Here is an 18,105-nt window from a genome sequence, read left to right as displayed (position 1 = left end):
ACCCAGAAAGTTAAAGTTAAATCTCCCTTCCCAGATGTTCCCTTGAGGCTCTCTCTACTTCCTGTAAGCTGTGCAGTGAGCAGCTCTCCTCCACCATGCCCCTTTGCCATGCTGTCCTGCCTTGGAGCCAGTCAACTATAGACTGAAATATGAGCCAAAATAAACCCCTCCTCCTTAAATTGACTGGGTTGGGAATTGTGTTTCAGTGACATGAAAGTGACTTATGCAGTGACCCAGGTAATAATGTCAAGGCCAGGAATCAAACTCAGGTCTTTGGCTTCCAACAAAGTTTTCTACAGTGTACAATGAAAAGTTAATAATTAAAGTGTGTAAAATTACCTATCAAAATAGAATTTTTAAAGAGAAGCAACAGTAAAAGGGCTTTCAATTTCTATACCAGACTAGGCAAAAAAAATTAACAATATTCCAGTTAGTAATATTTTTGGGTTTTCCTCTAGTCCATTTCTACTATCAAAGTGATGTACCTAGGAGAAAAAAATTACCTATAGTCTGAGATATTTATATCCTGAAAATTTAGGATATTATATACAACTTTCAATATTTTAAAGAGTACTTAAACCCCATTTTCACAAAATAAAAGGCATATGTTTTTAAATAACAGATATCATTTAATAAGTATGGAATTTTTAGATCTAATACTAAGATGCAATCTCTTTATGAAACCACAAATGATCATGTTAACTCCAAAGGCTACTAGGTATATAAGCAAATGTTCACCTAGAAAAAGTCCAAGTTTGATTATATCCTAAACATTAAATGGAGCATATCTCTGATGTCTGCAATCATAAGAATAAGCTTTGCTCTATATTCCAATTGTGAATGGGGCATTAGCCATCATGTAGGACATTGTTTGTTGTTCTCATGGCTTGTAGCAATACTTGGTAGCAAAAACCAGGGAGCTGATTACACAGTAAGTACATCCAATTTGTCTGTGGTTTCATTGCCCTCTAGTGGCTATTTAGAAACTAGTTCTCAAAAGTGACACTCAAAACAGCAATGAGGGCCAGGCGTGGTGGCACATGCCTGTAATCCCAGCATTTGGGAGGCAGAGGCAGGAGGATCACTGAAAGTTTGAAGATTCCCTGAGCTACACAGTGAGTTCAGAGCCAGCCTGAACTACAAAGTGAGACCCTGTCTCAAAACAACAACAACAAACACTAATGTTTCTCAGTGAATGATGGGGAGAACACCAGAATCAGAACATCTTAGCACTTCTTAAGATTTAGATTTCTAGCCCTACCTAAGACGTATTTGAAATAAAATCTGGAAGTGATAGCCAGCAATCTGTTTTAATGGACCCTCTAGATAATTCTGATACATACTAAAGGTTGAGAAACATGAGTCTAAGGTAAATTTAGTATTTATATTTGGAGTAGGTGTGAAAGATTTATGCATACGAGTGTTTTTTACAGGAATACTTCCCACAATTACTTCTTTTTTTCCAAACTTCAAAAGGCCCTTTATATGCACAAAACAATCTAGAAAAGCTTATAACTTAGTTGAATTTTAAAATGCTACAAAGTATGACTGAATGATGCAGAAAACAAGAGAATAAAGTGAAAGAAAACTAGATATTGAAAGTTCAACTATCCAAAACATCTGACTAGAATCTAACCATTTGTTTCTCAGCCACAAAATCAATGGTAAATGTTTGTTGAATAGAATGAATATTTAATCCAAGTTTGTATAGGACATTAATATTCAGGCTGTTTAGTAGATGTATATTTATCTATTTTCCATTACATAAATTGCTAATCCTTTTACATATATTGTTAATTAGATTATTCAAACTATCAGTGACACCATCCCAGCCCTACCCTAAGCTAAGGCTGAAAAATATTTGGGCAAGAATTTTTTTTAAAGTATGTTGTGGTCAGCCTTTTGCTGTCTTCCACCGCGATGAGCTGTTGCCCCTCTGCCATGTGCCACTCTGCCTTGGAGACAGCCATTTACGGACTGAAACCTCTACGAAATAATTTGAGGATGATCCAATGAGGATTTTACATGACATTCATTCAGAAGTCTGGGATCTAAAGGATCATGTTAATATTCTTCTTGTTAAAGCAAGATTGGGAAGTCAAGAAAGCATTGGTTTTTATTAAGGCAACAAAACTATTGATGAAAAAAATGCAACAGATATCATAAAAATAAGAGAGTTTTTCCAGAAGTATGGATATAATCCATGTCTCAAGGAAAATTCAGTCTCTGAACAGGAAATCACTGATTCTACCCCAAAGATGGCCAGCTGTGATCATGTTCAAAAGCCTCGTAGGAAGGACAACCTATCTGATCGTCTGTCCCAGGTGTTTCAGCATCTGAGGAGCCTCTACATAGTCCACAGCTTGCAGATTCTGGATTGGAGTGGAATATGACATCTCACGTTCTACCAAACCCTCCACAAGATGTAAGCAACCACAAAGAAGAGCCCATAATTGAAACTCCACCTACCAGACAAAACTCCAAAATGTGCTCTGAAGATGGATAATTTTGGGTGTGTAACTCCTAAATTAGAGCATTTTGGTATCTCTGAATATACTATGTGTCTAAATGAAGATTATACAATAGGACTGAAAAATATGAAGACTATCAAAAGTGAAGCTTCTGTAGCAACAGAACCCATGATCAGTGATAATAGCTTTGCCACTTCTGGCCCCATAATGCAGCAGTTGGAAAAAAGAGATACCAAGTATACAGATTCCCCTTTGACACCTACATTCTGCACTCCTGGTTTGAAAGTTCCTTCTACAAAGAACAACACAGCTTTGGTACCCACAAACTATCCATTATCAGAAACACACAGTTCATCAAATGATTTTGAAGTTAAAGATTGTACTTCATTAGTTTTAGTTCTTTGGTATATATGGTAAATTGAATTTCTACTTTTTGTTTGTTTTGGTACCAGCGATCGAACTCGGGACCTTGTGCTTTCAAGGCAGGCAGAAGAACCACTGAGCTAAATCCCCAACATGTACTTCATTAGTTTTAAATTCAGATCAGTGCTTGCAGAATTTTACAGATCCCTCCTGTCCTACAATTTCATCTTATGAGAATCTGCTCAGAACACCCACACCTCCAGAGGTAACTGCTATTCCAGAAGATGTTCCCCAGATTTTGTCAAATTACAACTCAAACTGAGCTACTTCAGTAGCAGTGAAAGCAGTGCCTCCCAAGAAAGGGCTCCTGAAAACTGAAGGATGGGGGCCTGGGATTTAAGCTCAGTGGTTTCACTACCTGCTGTGCAAGCACAAGGACCCAAGTTTGATCCCCAGTACCTAAAAAAAACTGAAGGATGGAACATCTCAGAGGTTGGAAACAAAACTGACAAAAAAAATTCTACTGGATCCATCCATTATAGAAACTAAACAGACTAAGAATGAAGCAAAGCTGGATTTGTTATTTACATTCCTTTCCCACTACAGGGGAATAAGGATCAGAAAGGTTTATTATAGATGGCAATAAAGATTTACACATTCACTTGTCTGCAAAAAAAAAAAAGTATGCTGTGGTCAAATAAATAATTTAATAATTTAAAAATCATGTATAATAATGTGAACTCTGGTGGTGATGGTGACTTATTCTTTAAATGGCATGGTTCTATAGAAAGTAACCTGTATGTGAAGTCAAAAATTTTGATATTTGATCTGTGTGAATTTCAGCAAATTACCTAAATTCTTTTAGTCTTTGTTTTCCCAGTTCAAAGGTAGTGATGATGATAATCACAGCTATATTGCATGGTTTTTGTGGGCATGAAATAAGGATAGTCAATGTAATTATCTAAATATAGCCATTTCTGTTATTCAGTATATGTGTCATTTACTACAAAATGAAAATTGCAAACATTACAGTAAACATTAAGAGAGATCACTTGTCAGTTTCTTTAGATGCTTAAAGCAATAGAACCCTATTCTACACTTGTTTTGGATCTTCAACAGAATCTAGCAAAGTACTGGGCACAGAGTTAGTGCTTAGGGTACTTATACTTTTCAAATGGTTTGATAGTTGACATGTCTTGTATCCTTTGTTTACCTTTCTCAAGAGCTATACAGCAGTTGGTTTGGGGTCCTTTTGTTTTTTTCTGGCTTTTGGGCTTTCAATTTGATGGTGCTCTTTTAAAAATGAACACAAAGGATGCAAAAAAAAAATCCTCCACAAAAACGAATAGAATTCCACCCCCCAGTGTCTCTCTAGTGAAGACAATCAAGTCTTTTCCTGTTGTCTTAAAAATTCATGAATGTTCTTCCAACATGGTCCATCTTCTCTAGGTAAAACATGTGCCCTGCAAGTGTCTAGCAGATTGCATTCTAGCATGGTAGATCATAAAGGAAAAGCCTTTGGATTTATATTAAGTTATATGGCTTTTTTCTTTTTCTTTTCGTTTTTTCTTTTTTCTTTTTTTCCATCCCTTTTTTCTCTTTTTTAAATTTTATTTTATTGGTACATTTTAGGTATACAATAAAATGACATTCATCATTGGAAATTTGCACCTTTACATAATCTCTCTTGGTTCTTATTTTTCCCCCTTCCCCTGTCCTCCCTCCCTATTTACAAAGACTTTCTTTCCATTTTTTCATTTTCTCATATTAATTCCTTTCCCTTCTTTCTTTTCCCTACCCCTCCCACTTCCCCTTCTCTTTTGTCCCTTTTCTTCCTATTTCACATTATCTATTAAACCTTTTAGTCCTTATATACACTTTCAGTTTCTCACACTAGAGAAACTATTCAGTATTTACACATCTGTGTCCTATTTATTTCACTTCAGAGTATCACCTCAATGTGCATTCATTTAGCTATAAAAGTTCTCATTTTTTATGGCTGAGTATACTCCATTTTAGGGGGAAAAAAAATATTCTTTATCCAGTCTCCAGTTGATGGGCAATTGGGCTGCCCCCAAGTTTCAGCTATTACAAATTGTGCTGCTATGAACATGGGTGCACATAGATGACTATGGCATGATTCTTCTAATTCTTTAGGGAAGATCGCCAGCAGGGGAAGAGCTAGGTCAAATGGAACTTCCAGTCCCAGTTCTTTGAGGTATCTCCATACTGATTTCCACAGTGGTTGCACCAGTCAACACTCCCACCAGCAGTGGAGCAGGGTTCCTCTTTCCCCACAGCCCCGCCAACATTTGTTATTGGTTGATTTCATGATAGCAGCCATTCTTCCTGGGGTGAGGTGGAATCTCAGTGTTGTTTTCATTTGCACCTCTCAAATAACCAGTTATGTTGAACACTTTTTCATGTATTTGATTGCAATATATTTTTATTACTTAAATTCTTTTATTGTTATATTTTAGGTAAACAACATATTTACATTTCTCATTGGGAACTTGTACCTTTACATGATGCATCTTGGTTCTTATTTTTTCCCCATTCCTACCCCTCCCTTCACCCCCTCCACTATTCCCTATTTAGAAAGACTTCACTTTCATTTTTTCCATTTCTCATCATTTTTCCTTTCCCATCTTTCCTTTCTCCTACCCCTCCCACTACCCCTACCCTTTTGGACCATTTCTTCCTATTTTGCATTATCAATTATTCATTCTAATCATTGGTACATTTTAGGTATACAATATAATGACATTCATCCCTGGAAATTTCCACGTTTACATAATCTCTCTTGGTTCTGATTTTTCATACTTGCCCAGCCCTCCCTTCAACCCCTCCATCCCTCCCTATTTACAAAGATTTTGTTTCAATTTTTCCATTTTCTCATATTAATTCCATTCCCTTCTTTCCTTTCCCCTACCCCTCCCACTTCCCGCCCCTTTGCCCCTTTTCCTCCTATTTCACATTATCTATTATAACTTTTAGTCCTTATTTACACTTTCAGTTTCTCACAGCAGAGAAACTATTCGGTATTTATTCATGTGTGTCCTATTTATTTCACTTAAGAGTATCACCTCAATATGCATCCATTTAGCTATAAATCTCCCTAATTTCTCATTTTCTATGGCTGAGCAGTACTCCATTTTATTTAAAAACCACATTTTCTTTATCCAGTCTTCAGTTGATGGGCATTTGGGCTGTTTCCAAGTTTTAGCTATTACAAATTGTGCTGCTATGAACATGGGTACACATATATCACTGTGGTATGATTCTTTTAATTCTTTGGGGAAGATACTCAGCAGGGGAATAGCTGGGTCAAATGGGACTTCCAGTCCTAGTTCTTTGAGGTATCTCCATACTGATTTCCATAGTGGTTTCACCAGTCTACACTCCCACCAGCAGTAGAGCAGTGTTCCTCTTTCCCCACAGCCCCACCAGGATTTGTTTTTGGTTGATTTCTTGATAGCAGCCATTCTTTCTGGAGTGAGGTGGAATCTCAACGTTGTTTTCATTTGCATCTCTCAAATGACCAGTGATGTTGAACATTTTTTCATGTTTATTTGGCATTTCTACTTCTTTATCTGAGAAATGTCTGTTCATTTCAGATGCTCATTTTTGGATTGGGTCTTTAAATTTGGGAGGTCTGATCTTTTTAAGTTCTTTACAGATTCAAGATAGTAGACCTTTGTCCGAGGGACCGCTGGTGAAGATTTTTTCCCACATTGTGGGTTGTCTCTTCACACTGCTGGTGGTTTCTCTTGCTGCAGAAGCTTTTTAATAAGAAGACATCCCACTTGTTGATTGTCTCTGCTAGTTCACGGGCAACTGAGGTTTTGTTTATTAAAAATCTTTTCCTACACCAATGTCTTCAAGAGTTCTACCTAACCTCTGTTCTAGCCAGTTCAGTGTTTCTGTTGTAATAATTAGATCTTTACTCCATTTCAATTTTAGTTGAGTGCATGGTGAGAGATACAGATCTAGTTTTAATCTTTGGCAAGTTGAAACACAATTTTTGCAGCACCATTTATTAAAGAAGCTATTTTTCCTCCAGTGAGGGTACTTGGCTCCTTTGTCAAAGATGTGGCTGAGTGTGTCTGGCATTGTTTCTGCATCTTCTAATCTGTTCCACTGTTTCTCAGGTCTGTTTCTTTGTTTTTATCACAGTAGCTTTGTAGTATAGTTTCAAGTTCTGAGTTGTGATACCCCCTGCTATGTCTCTGTTGCCTAGAATTGCTTTTGGTATCTGGGTCTCTTATTGTTCCAAATGAATTTTTGGAATTTTGTCTCAAAGTCTGTGAAGTATGCTGCTGGGATTACAATTGGTATTGCAGTGAATCTATATAGCAGTTTTGGAAGTATGGCCATTTTCACTATGTTGATCTTTCCTACCCAGGAGCAAGGGATGTCTTTCCATTTTCTGAAATCATCTTCAATCTCTCTTTCCAGAGTGCTATAGTTTTCAGAGAAGAGGTCTTTGATTTCTTTTGTTAGGTTGATTCCTAGGTATTTCAGTTTTTTGAATGCTATTGTGAAAGAATTATTTGCCCTATTTCTCTCTCAGTGAGTCTGTTGTTCGTATAGTGGAAAGCTATTGATTTTTGTGTGTTGACCTTGAATCCAGCTACACAACTGAATTTGGTTATTAAGTCTAGAAGACTTTTGGTGGTGTTCTTGGGGTCTTCTGTATAGAGCATCATGTCATCTGCAAATAATGACAATTTGACTTCTTCATTTCCTATCTTTCTTCCTTTTATTTCTTTCACTTTTCTAATTGCCATAGCTAATGTTTCCAAAACTATATTGAACAAGAGTGGTGATAGTGGACATCCTTGTCTTGTTCCTGATTTCAGTGTGAAGGATTTCAGCTTTTGACCATTTAGTATGCTATTGGCTGTTGGTTTTTCATAAATGGCTTTTATCAGATTGAGGTGGAGATCATCTGTTCTGAATTTTTGTAGAGTTTTTATCATAAATGCATGTTGGATTTTGTCAAATGCTTCTTCTGTGTCTATTGAGATGATCATATGGTTTCTGTCCTTGGCTCTATTGATATAGCGTATTACATTGACTGATTTGCATATGTTGAATCATCCCTGCATCCCTGGGATGAATCCCACCTGGTCAGGGTATATGATCTTCTTGATGATCTTCTGCATTCTATTTGCCAGTATTTTATTATGAATTTTTGCATCTATGTTCATTAGCAAGATTGGCCTATAGTTCTCTTTATCAGTTGGATCATTCTCTGCTTTGGGCATCAAGGTGATGCTTGCTTCCAGGAATGAATTCAGAGAACTACTTCCCTTTCAATTACTTTGAAGAGTTTAAATACATTACACTGCTCCTAGGGCAGATGAGGTGAGCCAATCCCAGCACCCAGGAGGAGGCTCCCCACAACCATTCCACAGCTCCTAGGTCAGAGGAGGTAAGACAATCCCAGTGCCCAGGAGAAGGCTCCCTGACACCATTTCAACACTCCTAGGGCAGAGAAGGTGAGCCACGCAGGCAACAGCAGCACCAGTCTCCTCCCCGTGGAAATGAGAAGACACATAAACAAGCCTCAAAAACAGACTTCCAGATCACCTACAGCAACCCCAAAGGGAAGCGAGATGGAACAATCTGATACCCGACCACCTGGACTCCCTGAACTGGCAGCAAAAGAGGATCTAGAAAAAATGAAATCAGAAATAATTTCTCAGATAACAGCAAAGATTGTGCCCATACTGAAAGATATGATTAATAAATCTAGAGAGGACACAGATTTAAAAAAATAGAGGATCTGAGGAACATGATGGAATTCCAACATAGGAAACAAATAGAATCCATAAAACAGATGCAAACAGATTTCCAGGAGATTACAAACTCCATTGAAAATCTACACAAGCAGAATGAACCAATAAGAGGACAGAATTTCAGATATAGAAGATTAGTGACCAGGGAAAGAAAAATTGCTTTAAAATTGTATGGGACCATGAAAAAACAATCCAGCAGCTGCTAGATGATGCAAAGAAGAGTAACATAAGACTGACTGGAGTCAATGAAGAAACAGGAGAGAGTCCAGATGACATAAAAAAAACTGTTCACAGAAGTCATGGCAGAAAACTTTGCAAACAGGGGAAAAGAACTTGACATACAGATAAGTGAGACACACAGGACTCCAACTATCCTTGATGAAAAAAAATCTACACATAGGCATACAATAGGATTCCAAAACCCAACAGAAGAACAGAATTCTACAAGCAGTGAGAGAAAAGAAACAAATCACATACAAAGGAAAGTCCATCAGAATCACAGCAGACTTCTCAATGCAAACCCTCAAGGCAAGAAGAGCTTGGAGTGATGTATTTCAAGCCCTAATGGAAAACAGCCTCCAACCCATATTGATGTACCCTGAAAAACTATCTTTCAAAATTGATGGAGAAATAAGATACTTTCATGATAAAGAGCACCTCAGGAACTTCATGAATACCAAACCAGCACTCCAAAAATTTTTAGACATTATCCTAGGAAAAGACAACAAGGATCACAACCCCAGAAAGCACAGCAGAATGAATCCATTGGGCATCACAAATTAAACGCAAAGGCGGTAAATCCAACAAAAAGAAAAAGTCATGACAAGGCTTTTAAAACTTTTAACTTCATCTCCCTAATGAGTGTATAATTCAATCTTGTTATTGTACTGACCAGGATTTTTCTGATTCTAGAGTTGCACACCTTTCCTTGTGCTATACTGGCTATTTATCATCTTCTTATGTCTACTTTTTAATTGGGTTATCTATTAATGAGCTGTAAGAGTTCTTTATATATTCTGGTCATAGGTTATATGCATTGTAAATATGGTCTGTTTAAGGACTACTTTTCATTTTAATGATGTCATTTAAAGTTCTAAATTTTGATGGAATCTCATTTATCACTTTTTTTCTTTTATACATCATGTCTTTTGTATCCTAGGTAGTTCTCGCCTACCCTGAATTCATAAACATTTTCCCTTATAATTTCTTCTAAAGTTTATACTTTTAGGCTTTCATATTTAGGTTCATAGATCCCTTCAAGTTATTTTCATGTATGGAAATAAAGGGTTGAGGTTAATTTTTTATATATGGATACCAGGTGTTCTAGTGCTGTTTGCTGAAGACACTATCTCTTCCTCTGCTCTTGAATCGAGTTTATATTCTATAAAATGGTAATGTTAAATAATCTTTCAAAACTCAGTGGACCATATATGTGTGGTTCTATTTCTAGATTCTCTGTTTTATTCAAATGATCTATGTCTTTCCTTACACCAACACTGCCTTGATTACTGTAGCTTTAGAAGAAGTCTTAAAATTGGGTGCTAAATGTCTTCCAACACTGTTTTTGTTTTTGTTTTTGGCTTTTCTGGGTCTTTTGTACTCCTACATAACTTTTAAATTTCAATATCCAATTCTTCATTTATAGCAAGTATACACAGACCTGAATTTTTATATATACCTTGTGTTTTCTAATCCTGCTAAATTCAAGTACAAGTTCTAGGGGCTCCTAGAGATTTCTTAGTATTTTCTCTGTAGATGATCATTTTATCTACATATAAGGATTTTGCTTCTGCCGTGCCAATCCTATCCTAGTTGTGTCATTTTATTGCCAGACTATTTTGGTGGGGACTAGGTTTCAAAGTTTAATGGACAGATAAAGAATAAACATATCTATCTGCCTTTGTTCCCCACCTTAAGGAGAAAGCATTGTATCTTCTCCATTCATACAAGGCATTCTCGCTGGAAGTATGGAGTACATGTCTTTAATTTGTTGAGAAGTTTCCTTTCTACTTCTACTCTCCTGATAGCTTTTACCCCAATACTTTTTCTCCAACTAGTGACAGGATCATATGGCTTTTTCCTTTCCTCTATTAAAATGATGACTTTTGGGGGTGGAGCTTCCAATGCAGAACTAACACTGCCATCCCTATAATAAAACCACTTTCTACATACTGCCAGATCTGACTTCTAATAGCTTGCTTTCTTAAACAAATTTCTATCTATGTTCATACTCTTTTCTTCTATTATCTTTATCCAGTTTTAGGATTAGCACAATGTTGAGTTCCTAAAATGAGGGGAGAATTTTCCTTTTTTTTCTGCTTTAAATGTTTGATATAATATATCAGTTAAAATGTATAGGAGCCTGTTGTTGTCATATAGGTAGGTTTTCAAGCTAGGAATATACTTTCTTTAATAGGTGCTATTCAAATTTTATATTTCCTCCAGAGTTAGTTTCATTAATTTCTCTTCCAAGGCACTTCTTAGAAGTTGTCAAATTTATTTCAAAGAAGATTTATGTAATATGTTTTCTATATCCTTTTAAATTCTGTAAAATCTGTGGAATGTCTCCTAGATCTTGATATTATAATTTTAAAAATGTATAATTGATATTGTGTAATAGGAAGTAAAATTCTAAAGGAACAGGGGAAGTGGGAGGGGTATGGGAAAGGAAAGAAGGGAAAAGAAAAAATATGAGAAAAGGAAAAAATTGGAAACAAAGTCTTTGCAAATAGGGAAGGGTGGAGGGGGTGAAGGGAGGGCAGGGGAAGGGGAAAAAAATAAGAACCAAGATACTCATGTAATGGTACAAGATCCCAATGATGTGTGTAACTGTATTTTATACCTACAAAGCACCAAAAAACTTAATGGGGAAAAAAAGAGTTTAAACAGTAGTGACAGTAGTTTCTCCCTAAATGTCCTGTAACATAGAGCAGTGAAGCCATCAGGACTCAGTTTTTTCTTAGTTGATAAGTTTTTAATTACATTTTCAATTTCATTGGTTGACATTGAGTTGTTCAGAATTTTTAGGTCTTCTTAATTCAACTATGCTAATTCACACATGTCTAGGAATCTGTCCATTTCTTCTGTGTTTTCCATCTTATTGGTGTATAGGTTCTCAAAGTAGGTATTGATGATGCTCTGGATTTCTGCTGGGTCCATTGTAATTTCATCCTTTTTATTCCTAATTGCATGGATTTGGGCCTTTTCTTTCCTTTTTCTGACAAGGTTGGCTAAGGGTTTGTCAATTTTGTTGATTCTTTTGAAGAACCAACTCTTGGCTTCATTGATTTTTTTGTATCATTCTCTTAGTCTCCATTGCATCGATTTCTCCTCTGATCTTTATAATTTCCTCCCTTGTATGAGCTTTGGGCTTGTTCTGCTCTTCTTTTTGTAGAAGCTTGAGGTTCAGCATCAGGTTCTTTAATTAGTTCATTCTGTTTTCCTAATATGAGTATTCACTGCTATGAATTTCCCTCGTAAGACTGCTTTCATTGTGTCCCATAGATTCTGATATGGTGTATTGTCATTGTCATTTAATTGAAGGAACTGTCTGATTTCTTCTTTAATTTCCTCTGTGACCCATTGGTTATTCAGAAGTGTGTTGTTCAATTTCCATGTGTTTATGAAATGCTTGAGGTTTCTTTTGCAATTGATCCCAATTTCATCACACCATGTTCTGATAATATATAGGGGATAACTTCAGTTCCTTTGCACTTACATATACATGTTCTATGAGTGAGTATGTGGCCTATTTTGGAGAACAACCTATGTCCAGCTGAAAAGAATGTGTATTCTGATTTTGTGGTGTGGAACAATCTGTAAACATCTGTTAAGTTCATTTGTTGAAGAGTTTGATTGAGTTCTAGTATTTCATTGCTTGTTTTTTGTCTAGTTGATCTATCTATGACAGTGGGGTATTGAGGTCCCCCACTACTACTGTATTAGTGCTTATTTGATTTTCATGTCCATTAGTATGTTTTATATAGCTGGGTGCATTAGTGTTTGGTGCATATATGTTTATGATTGTCACTTCTTCCTCTTGGATTGTTCCCTTTACAAGGATGTAGTGTCCTTCTTTGTCTCTCTTAATCAATGTGGATTTGAAATCCACTTCATCTGCAAAGAGGAGAGCTACTCCTGGTTTTTTTGGTGTTTCTATCACATGGAGTATTGTTTTCCATCCTTTAACTTTCAGTCTATGAGTTTCTTTTTGAGTTAAGTGTGTTTCTTTTATGCAGCATATTGTTGGATCTTGCTTCTTGACTTATTCTGCCAGTCTATTTCTTTTCATTCATGAATTGAGGCCATTAATATTGATGGTTATACCTGATATGTACTGACTTATCCTTGTGATGACTTTTTCTTTTTGTTGGATTCTCCCCCTTTGCATTTAATTTCTTGTCATGCCCTATGGATTCAATCTGCTGGGCTTCCTGGGGTTGTGATCCTCATTGTCTTTTCCTAGGATATTGTCTAAAATTTTTTGGAGGGCTGATTTGGTATTTGTGAAGTTTCTAAGGTGCTCTTTGTCATGAAAGTATCTTATTTCTCCATTAATTTTGAAAGATAGTTTTGCAGGGTACATCAATCTTGTTTGGAGGTTGTTTTCCTTTAGGGCTTGAAATACATCACTCCAAGCTCTTCTTGCCTCAAAGTTTGTGTTGAGAAGTCTGCTGTGATTCTGATGGGCTTTCCTTTGTATGTGATTTGTTTCTTTTCTCTAACTGCTTGTAAAATTTTGTTCTTTGGTTGGGTTTCTGGAATCTTAACTATTATATGACTATGTGTAGATTTTTTTGATCAAGGCTAGGTGGAGTCATATATGCCTCACTTATCTGTATGTCAAGTCTTTTCCCCTGCTTGCAAAGTTTTCTGCCACCATTTCTATGAACAGTTTTTTATGTCATCTGGACTCTCTGCTGTTTCTTCTTTGACTCGGCTCAGTCTTACATTATTCTTCTTTGCATCATCTATCAGCTGCTGGATTGATTTCTCATGGTCCCTTACTATTTTAAAGAAATTTTTCTTTTCCTGGTCACTAATTGCAATCTTATTTTCTATATCTGAAATTCTGTCTGCATATTGGCTCATTCTGCTGCGTAGACTTTTCAGTGGAGTTTTTAATCTCCTGGAAATCTGTTTGCATCTGTTTTATGGATTCCATTTGTTTCCTATGTTGGGATTCCATCATGTTCCTCAGCTCTTCTATTTTTTTATCTGTGTTTTCTCTAGATTTATTAATCCTGTCTTGCACTATGGACACAATATCTGCTATTCTCTGAGAAATTTTTTCTGATTTAATTTTTTTCCAAATCCTCTTTCATTGCCAGTTCAGGGAGTCCAGGTGGTTATGTATCAGATTGTTCCATCTCATTTCCCTTTGGGGTCGCTTTAGGTGATCTGGAACGCTGGTTTTGAGACTCATTTACATGTCTTCCCATTTCACAGTGGGTGAGGGGATTTGTGCTGCTTCCACCCATGCAGCTCACCTCCTCGGTGCTTGGGGTAGTGGGATGGTGGCCCAGAAAGTTCACCTCTGCGCTGGAGGCAGCTCTGCTCCTAGTCACTCAGATTGTGGTATGGTGGCCCAGAATGTTTACCTCCTGTGTGCTGGGTGAAGCTCTGCTCCTCAGCACTCAGGGCAATGGTACAGTGGCCCAGAAGGTTCACCTCCTCTGCACTGGGGGCAGCTCTGCTCCTCTGCACTCAGGGCAGTGGTTGCATATTTTTATAATTGTTAAATCAATAAAATACAATATAATTTGGTTAAAACTATTTTAGTATAAATAGAATTAATGAAAATTATATCAAGTATAAAATTTTAATAAATTTTATTCCAGAAAATCAATACAGTAAGTAAATTATAAAATTTTGAATCCTCTCAAATGCATGACAGTACTCCTCTGTATTCATTGAATTGGGGAATTCATAGAAAAGACCATAGTAGGTATTCATAAGAATCTGTTTTCTTCTCCTGTCCCTCTGTTCCCTTTTCTTCTACTCAGTTCACTCCCAATTCAAAATTCATGCACTGAGTCAAAACAATAAATACAAGGAGAATGAAGTATTCTGACCTTTAAAGTTCTCTACAAGAGGTACAGGAGTTTTAAGAATAATGAAGGAAATGTTGAAGGGAACCTCAAAGCCAGCCTTTATGGGAGCCACATCATTTCTTTCATTTAGGCTGAGATGGTAAGCAAATATCTTAGTGCTTAAAATCTTCAAAACCAGATGAGAGGACTGGGAATATAACAAACTAAGAAGTTAATTTAAATAATAAAATATCACTATGTTCAAAATTAAAGTACCAGAATGGACTTCAAATTAAAGGTGGCAAAAATAATAGAGAACACACATATAAAACATACATTTTCTTTACTAACCAATGAAACAAAAAATAAGAAAACATATCCCCAAAAAATAGCTTACTCCATTAGAAAATATCTCATTCTACAATCTTTTTGAACTGGTTTTCCATCAATTTCATCATATTCTGTTTCTTTACCTCTATTTGGGTGAAAAATCCCATAATAAACAGTAAGAAAAATAATTCCAAGGATAAGAGAAAGAATTATAGTGATACTGATAGGTATAAAGTAGTCTGAATTAAAAATAAAGAGTGGGTAAACCCAGAACACAATCAATAGTCCCAATGTGGCCAGTACCCTCACAATATAATAACAAAACATTGGACATTTGGTATTCTGTCCCTTAATATTAAAAAATGTAAAGATCAGAATAAATCCAACAACAATCCTATATAAGAATTCCATACTTTTGGAAGTACAAAATTGGGTTTGCTTTTTAAATGCCCATATTAAGCCTACCAACCAAAGTAAGAACAACAGAAATAAAGCTATCTTAAGATTTACAAACAATAGAACTACAGTACTCAGCATCCAAGATAATAAAGTATTTAACTTGTAAAAGAGATATGTGACTTTGGAACAGAATCCATTTAGGAGATTTTTATCAGGCAAGGATTTTCTTAAAGCTATTTGAAAATCAACAGTTGACCAAGAAATAGCACAGCAAGAAATCATGATGGCTGCATCTACAAAACAAAAATAAAATGATATTGTTATAGGAATAGTAATTTCAATATTAAATTATTTTATAATATATATACTTTATCTTTAAACACACATTCTCACAAACACACAGTAAGCACCTTATTCATCTTATCTTTCTTATTTTTTAACTATAAAGCATTATTTTTGTTTTATGGAGTCAATTTAGATTCACCAAGAAATTTACTACTTTCTTTGCTTTTTACTCCTTCTTGTACCTCAGAACACTTCTAGGCTGTCTAAAATACATACTTTGGAATTTCATTTAATGATGTTAGGTTGTGGTATAGCTTTCTTTCTACTTTGGGGTGCTTATAAGATAATTTCTTATTGAATCTATGGATAAGAGTTACATCAGTGAGAAATTTTTTCACCATTAACTTTTCAAATATTGCCTCTTTGGAGACTCTTCTAAGATATGCAACAGGGCTTCTCATCTTCGTCTCTTAATATCTATTTCATATTTCCATCTCTTTGTCTAAGCTGCTATCCAAATAATTTCTTCTTACCCAGTACTGACTCACTATATATTTACTTGTGCCTAATCTTCTGAGTTTTTAGTTTCAATTCTTAGATTTTTTTTTAATTTCCATAAATTCCACTTCTTTTTCAAATATAAAATCATTGTTATAGTTTCCTGTCTCATATTTTCACATTCATTTTATTTATTTAATTTTATTTATTAAAGTGTTATACTTTATATCTGTTAATTTCTAATTAACCTGAAGTTAATTTCTAAAACCTGATACCTTAATGGTTTTTTTTTCTATTTCTGCTGATTTTTAACTCATGATACTTTCTTTTAGTGGAACAAATTATTTTTAACAATTCTGCTTAGAAACCTATTTGGAAAATTATTTGAGGTGTAAGAGAAGGGGAGTTTCTTCAGGGAAAATTTATTCTTGTTTCTTCCTGATACCAATGGGCACTAACACTCTAGGACAGTGATGGTGAATCTTTTAGAGCTTTCAATGATAAACAGCCAGCTGCAGCACACATGCCATAGGTTCACCTCCCCTGGCTTAGGACTATTTTAAACTATATTCACAGCTTGGCTGTTAGTTTGGGGGTTATTGTAGTTCCTTCAACTAGCCAACAATGTGAATTTTGGTTGCACATCTTGTTAAAATTTCTCAGACATTTTTCCCTGCTCTATCAAGCCTTGAGGTAATATTCCTTGCAATGCAGTCTCTTGAAAATAGAAACTGAGCTAAGTAAATACTCTTTGATGGTTGTATCTAGATTCACCCCACCATCACCACCAAAGGTTCATGCAGTCATAAATGGAGCTTTTGGGAGGTGGCTGGATCCAGGGTGTGTGATGCTGGGATTAAGGATGTGTGATTACTAAATTAGTCCACTGATTGGTTTACCATAATTCTGGGTATGGATAATGGGAAGGCCCATCCTGGGTTTGGGTGGCACTACTGAAAGGTGGGTAGCCTAAAAGGGGTAAAAGGGAGGGGAAGGTTGCTGCTGCTTACTTCTTGTAGCTTGCTTCTTGTTGCTTCCTGCCTGCAACACCATGAACTGTTTCTCCTCTGTCATGACCCTTTGCCATGCCACCCTGCATTGGTGCCATCAACTATGGACTGAAACCTCTACATACTGTGAGCTGAAATAAACCTTTCCCCTTTTAACTTTGGGTATCAGGTATTGTTTGTTTTGTTTTGTTTTGTTTTTGAAACAGGGTCTTGCTATGTAGTTCAGGTTGGCCTTGAACTCATGGCAATCCTTCTGCCTCAGCCTCCAAGTGCTGGGGTTACAAGCATGTACCACCATGCCTGGCCCATGAGTATTGAGTATTTTGCCTCAGCAATGAGAAAAAATAACTAAGACATACTTTTATTCTAAGAAGGAGGGATTTTGCAGTTTCAGTTTTGAAGATCAGAGCTTACTACCAGAGAGACATCACTCATTATGAGAACCCTCAGTTTTGTTTTCTGTCTCCAATACTATCAAAACTGAATCCCATATTTGTAAGATTCAGCAGAAGCCCTCAGAGTATGTCTTCAGGGTCTTACTTAACTGTGGAGGGTTTTCACTTTCGTACATATGTTGGTCTGTTTTATCAGATATTTTACATTTTAGGAAGACTTTTTAAATATTTTATCCATTACCATTAAATATTTTCAGTGGAAAGTTTGACTAAAATAATTAGCCTTTCCATAGAAGGGTTGATTCAAATAAATTGTTTTCTATCTGCTTTCCATCATATAAACACTTACAGATATTTCTAAGTATGCAATTTCTTTGCCCTTATGTATTTATATTGATCTTGATTTTATCTTCCTTTTAGTGTGATTTCAGAAGGAACTAGGATTAAATGTTCAATCTTCTGAAGGGCTTCTATAATAAACTGATTTATTTTTATATTCTGAATAAGTTTTTATGATT

General features: G+C 35.9%; 1 protein-coding gene and 1 pseudogene across 10 annotated transcripts in view; one reads left to right on the top strand and one right to left on the bottom strand.

Annotated features, from left to right (window-relative positions):
- The first annotated feature begins 210 nt into the window (after window positions 1-210).
- Window positions 211-3,383, top strand: LOC101698029 (spindle and kinetochore-associated protein 3-like; annotated as a pseudogene).
- Window positions 3,384-14,850: 11,467 nt separating this feature from the next.
- Xkr9 (XK related 9) overlaps window positions 14,851-18,105 on the bottom strand; it is a 55,831-nt gene continuing 52,576 nt past the window's right edge. For all 10 annotated transcript variants that reach the window (XM_087190452.1, XM_087190454.1, XM_087190453.1 and 7 more), the window contains one exon: window positions 14,851-15,692. In XM_087190452.1, the coding sequence (XP_087046578.1) occupies window positions 15,064-15,692 (629 nt within the window). In that variant the 3' untranslated portion in view covers window positions 14,851-15,063. The remainder of the gene's footprint in view (window positions 15,693-18,105) is intronic.

This window comes from Heterocephalus glaber, unplaced genomic scaffold (genome assembly GCF_053883595.1).
Source record: "Heterocephalus glaber isolate CG9 unplaced genomic scaffold, H.glaber_assembly_v1.0 deba00001553, whole genome shotgun sequence".
NCBI classification, from domain to species: domain Eukaryota; kingdom Metazoa; phylum Chordata; class Mammalia; order Rodentia; family Bathyergidae; genus Heterocephalus; species Heterocephalus glaber.
The sequence above is the reverse complement of the archived record's forward strand: the minus strand, read 5'-3'. Positions and strand labels throughout refer to the sequence as shown.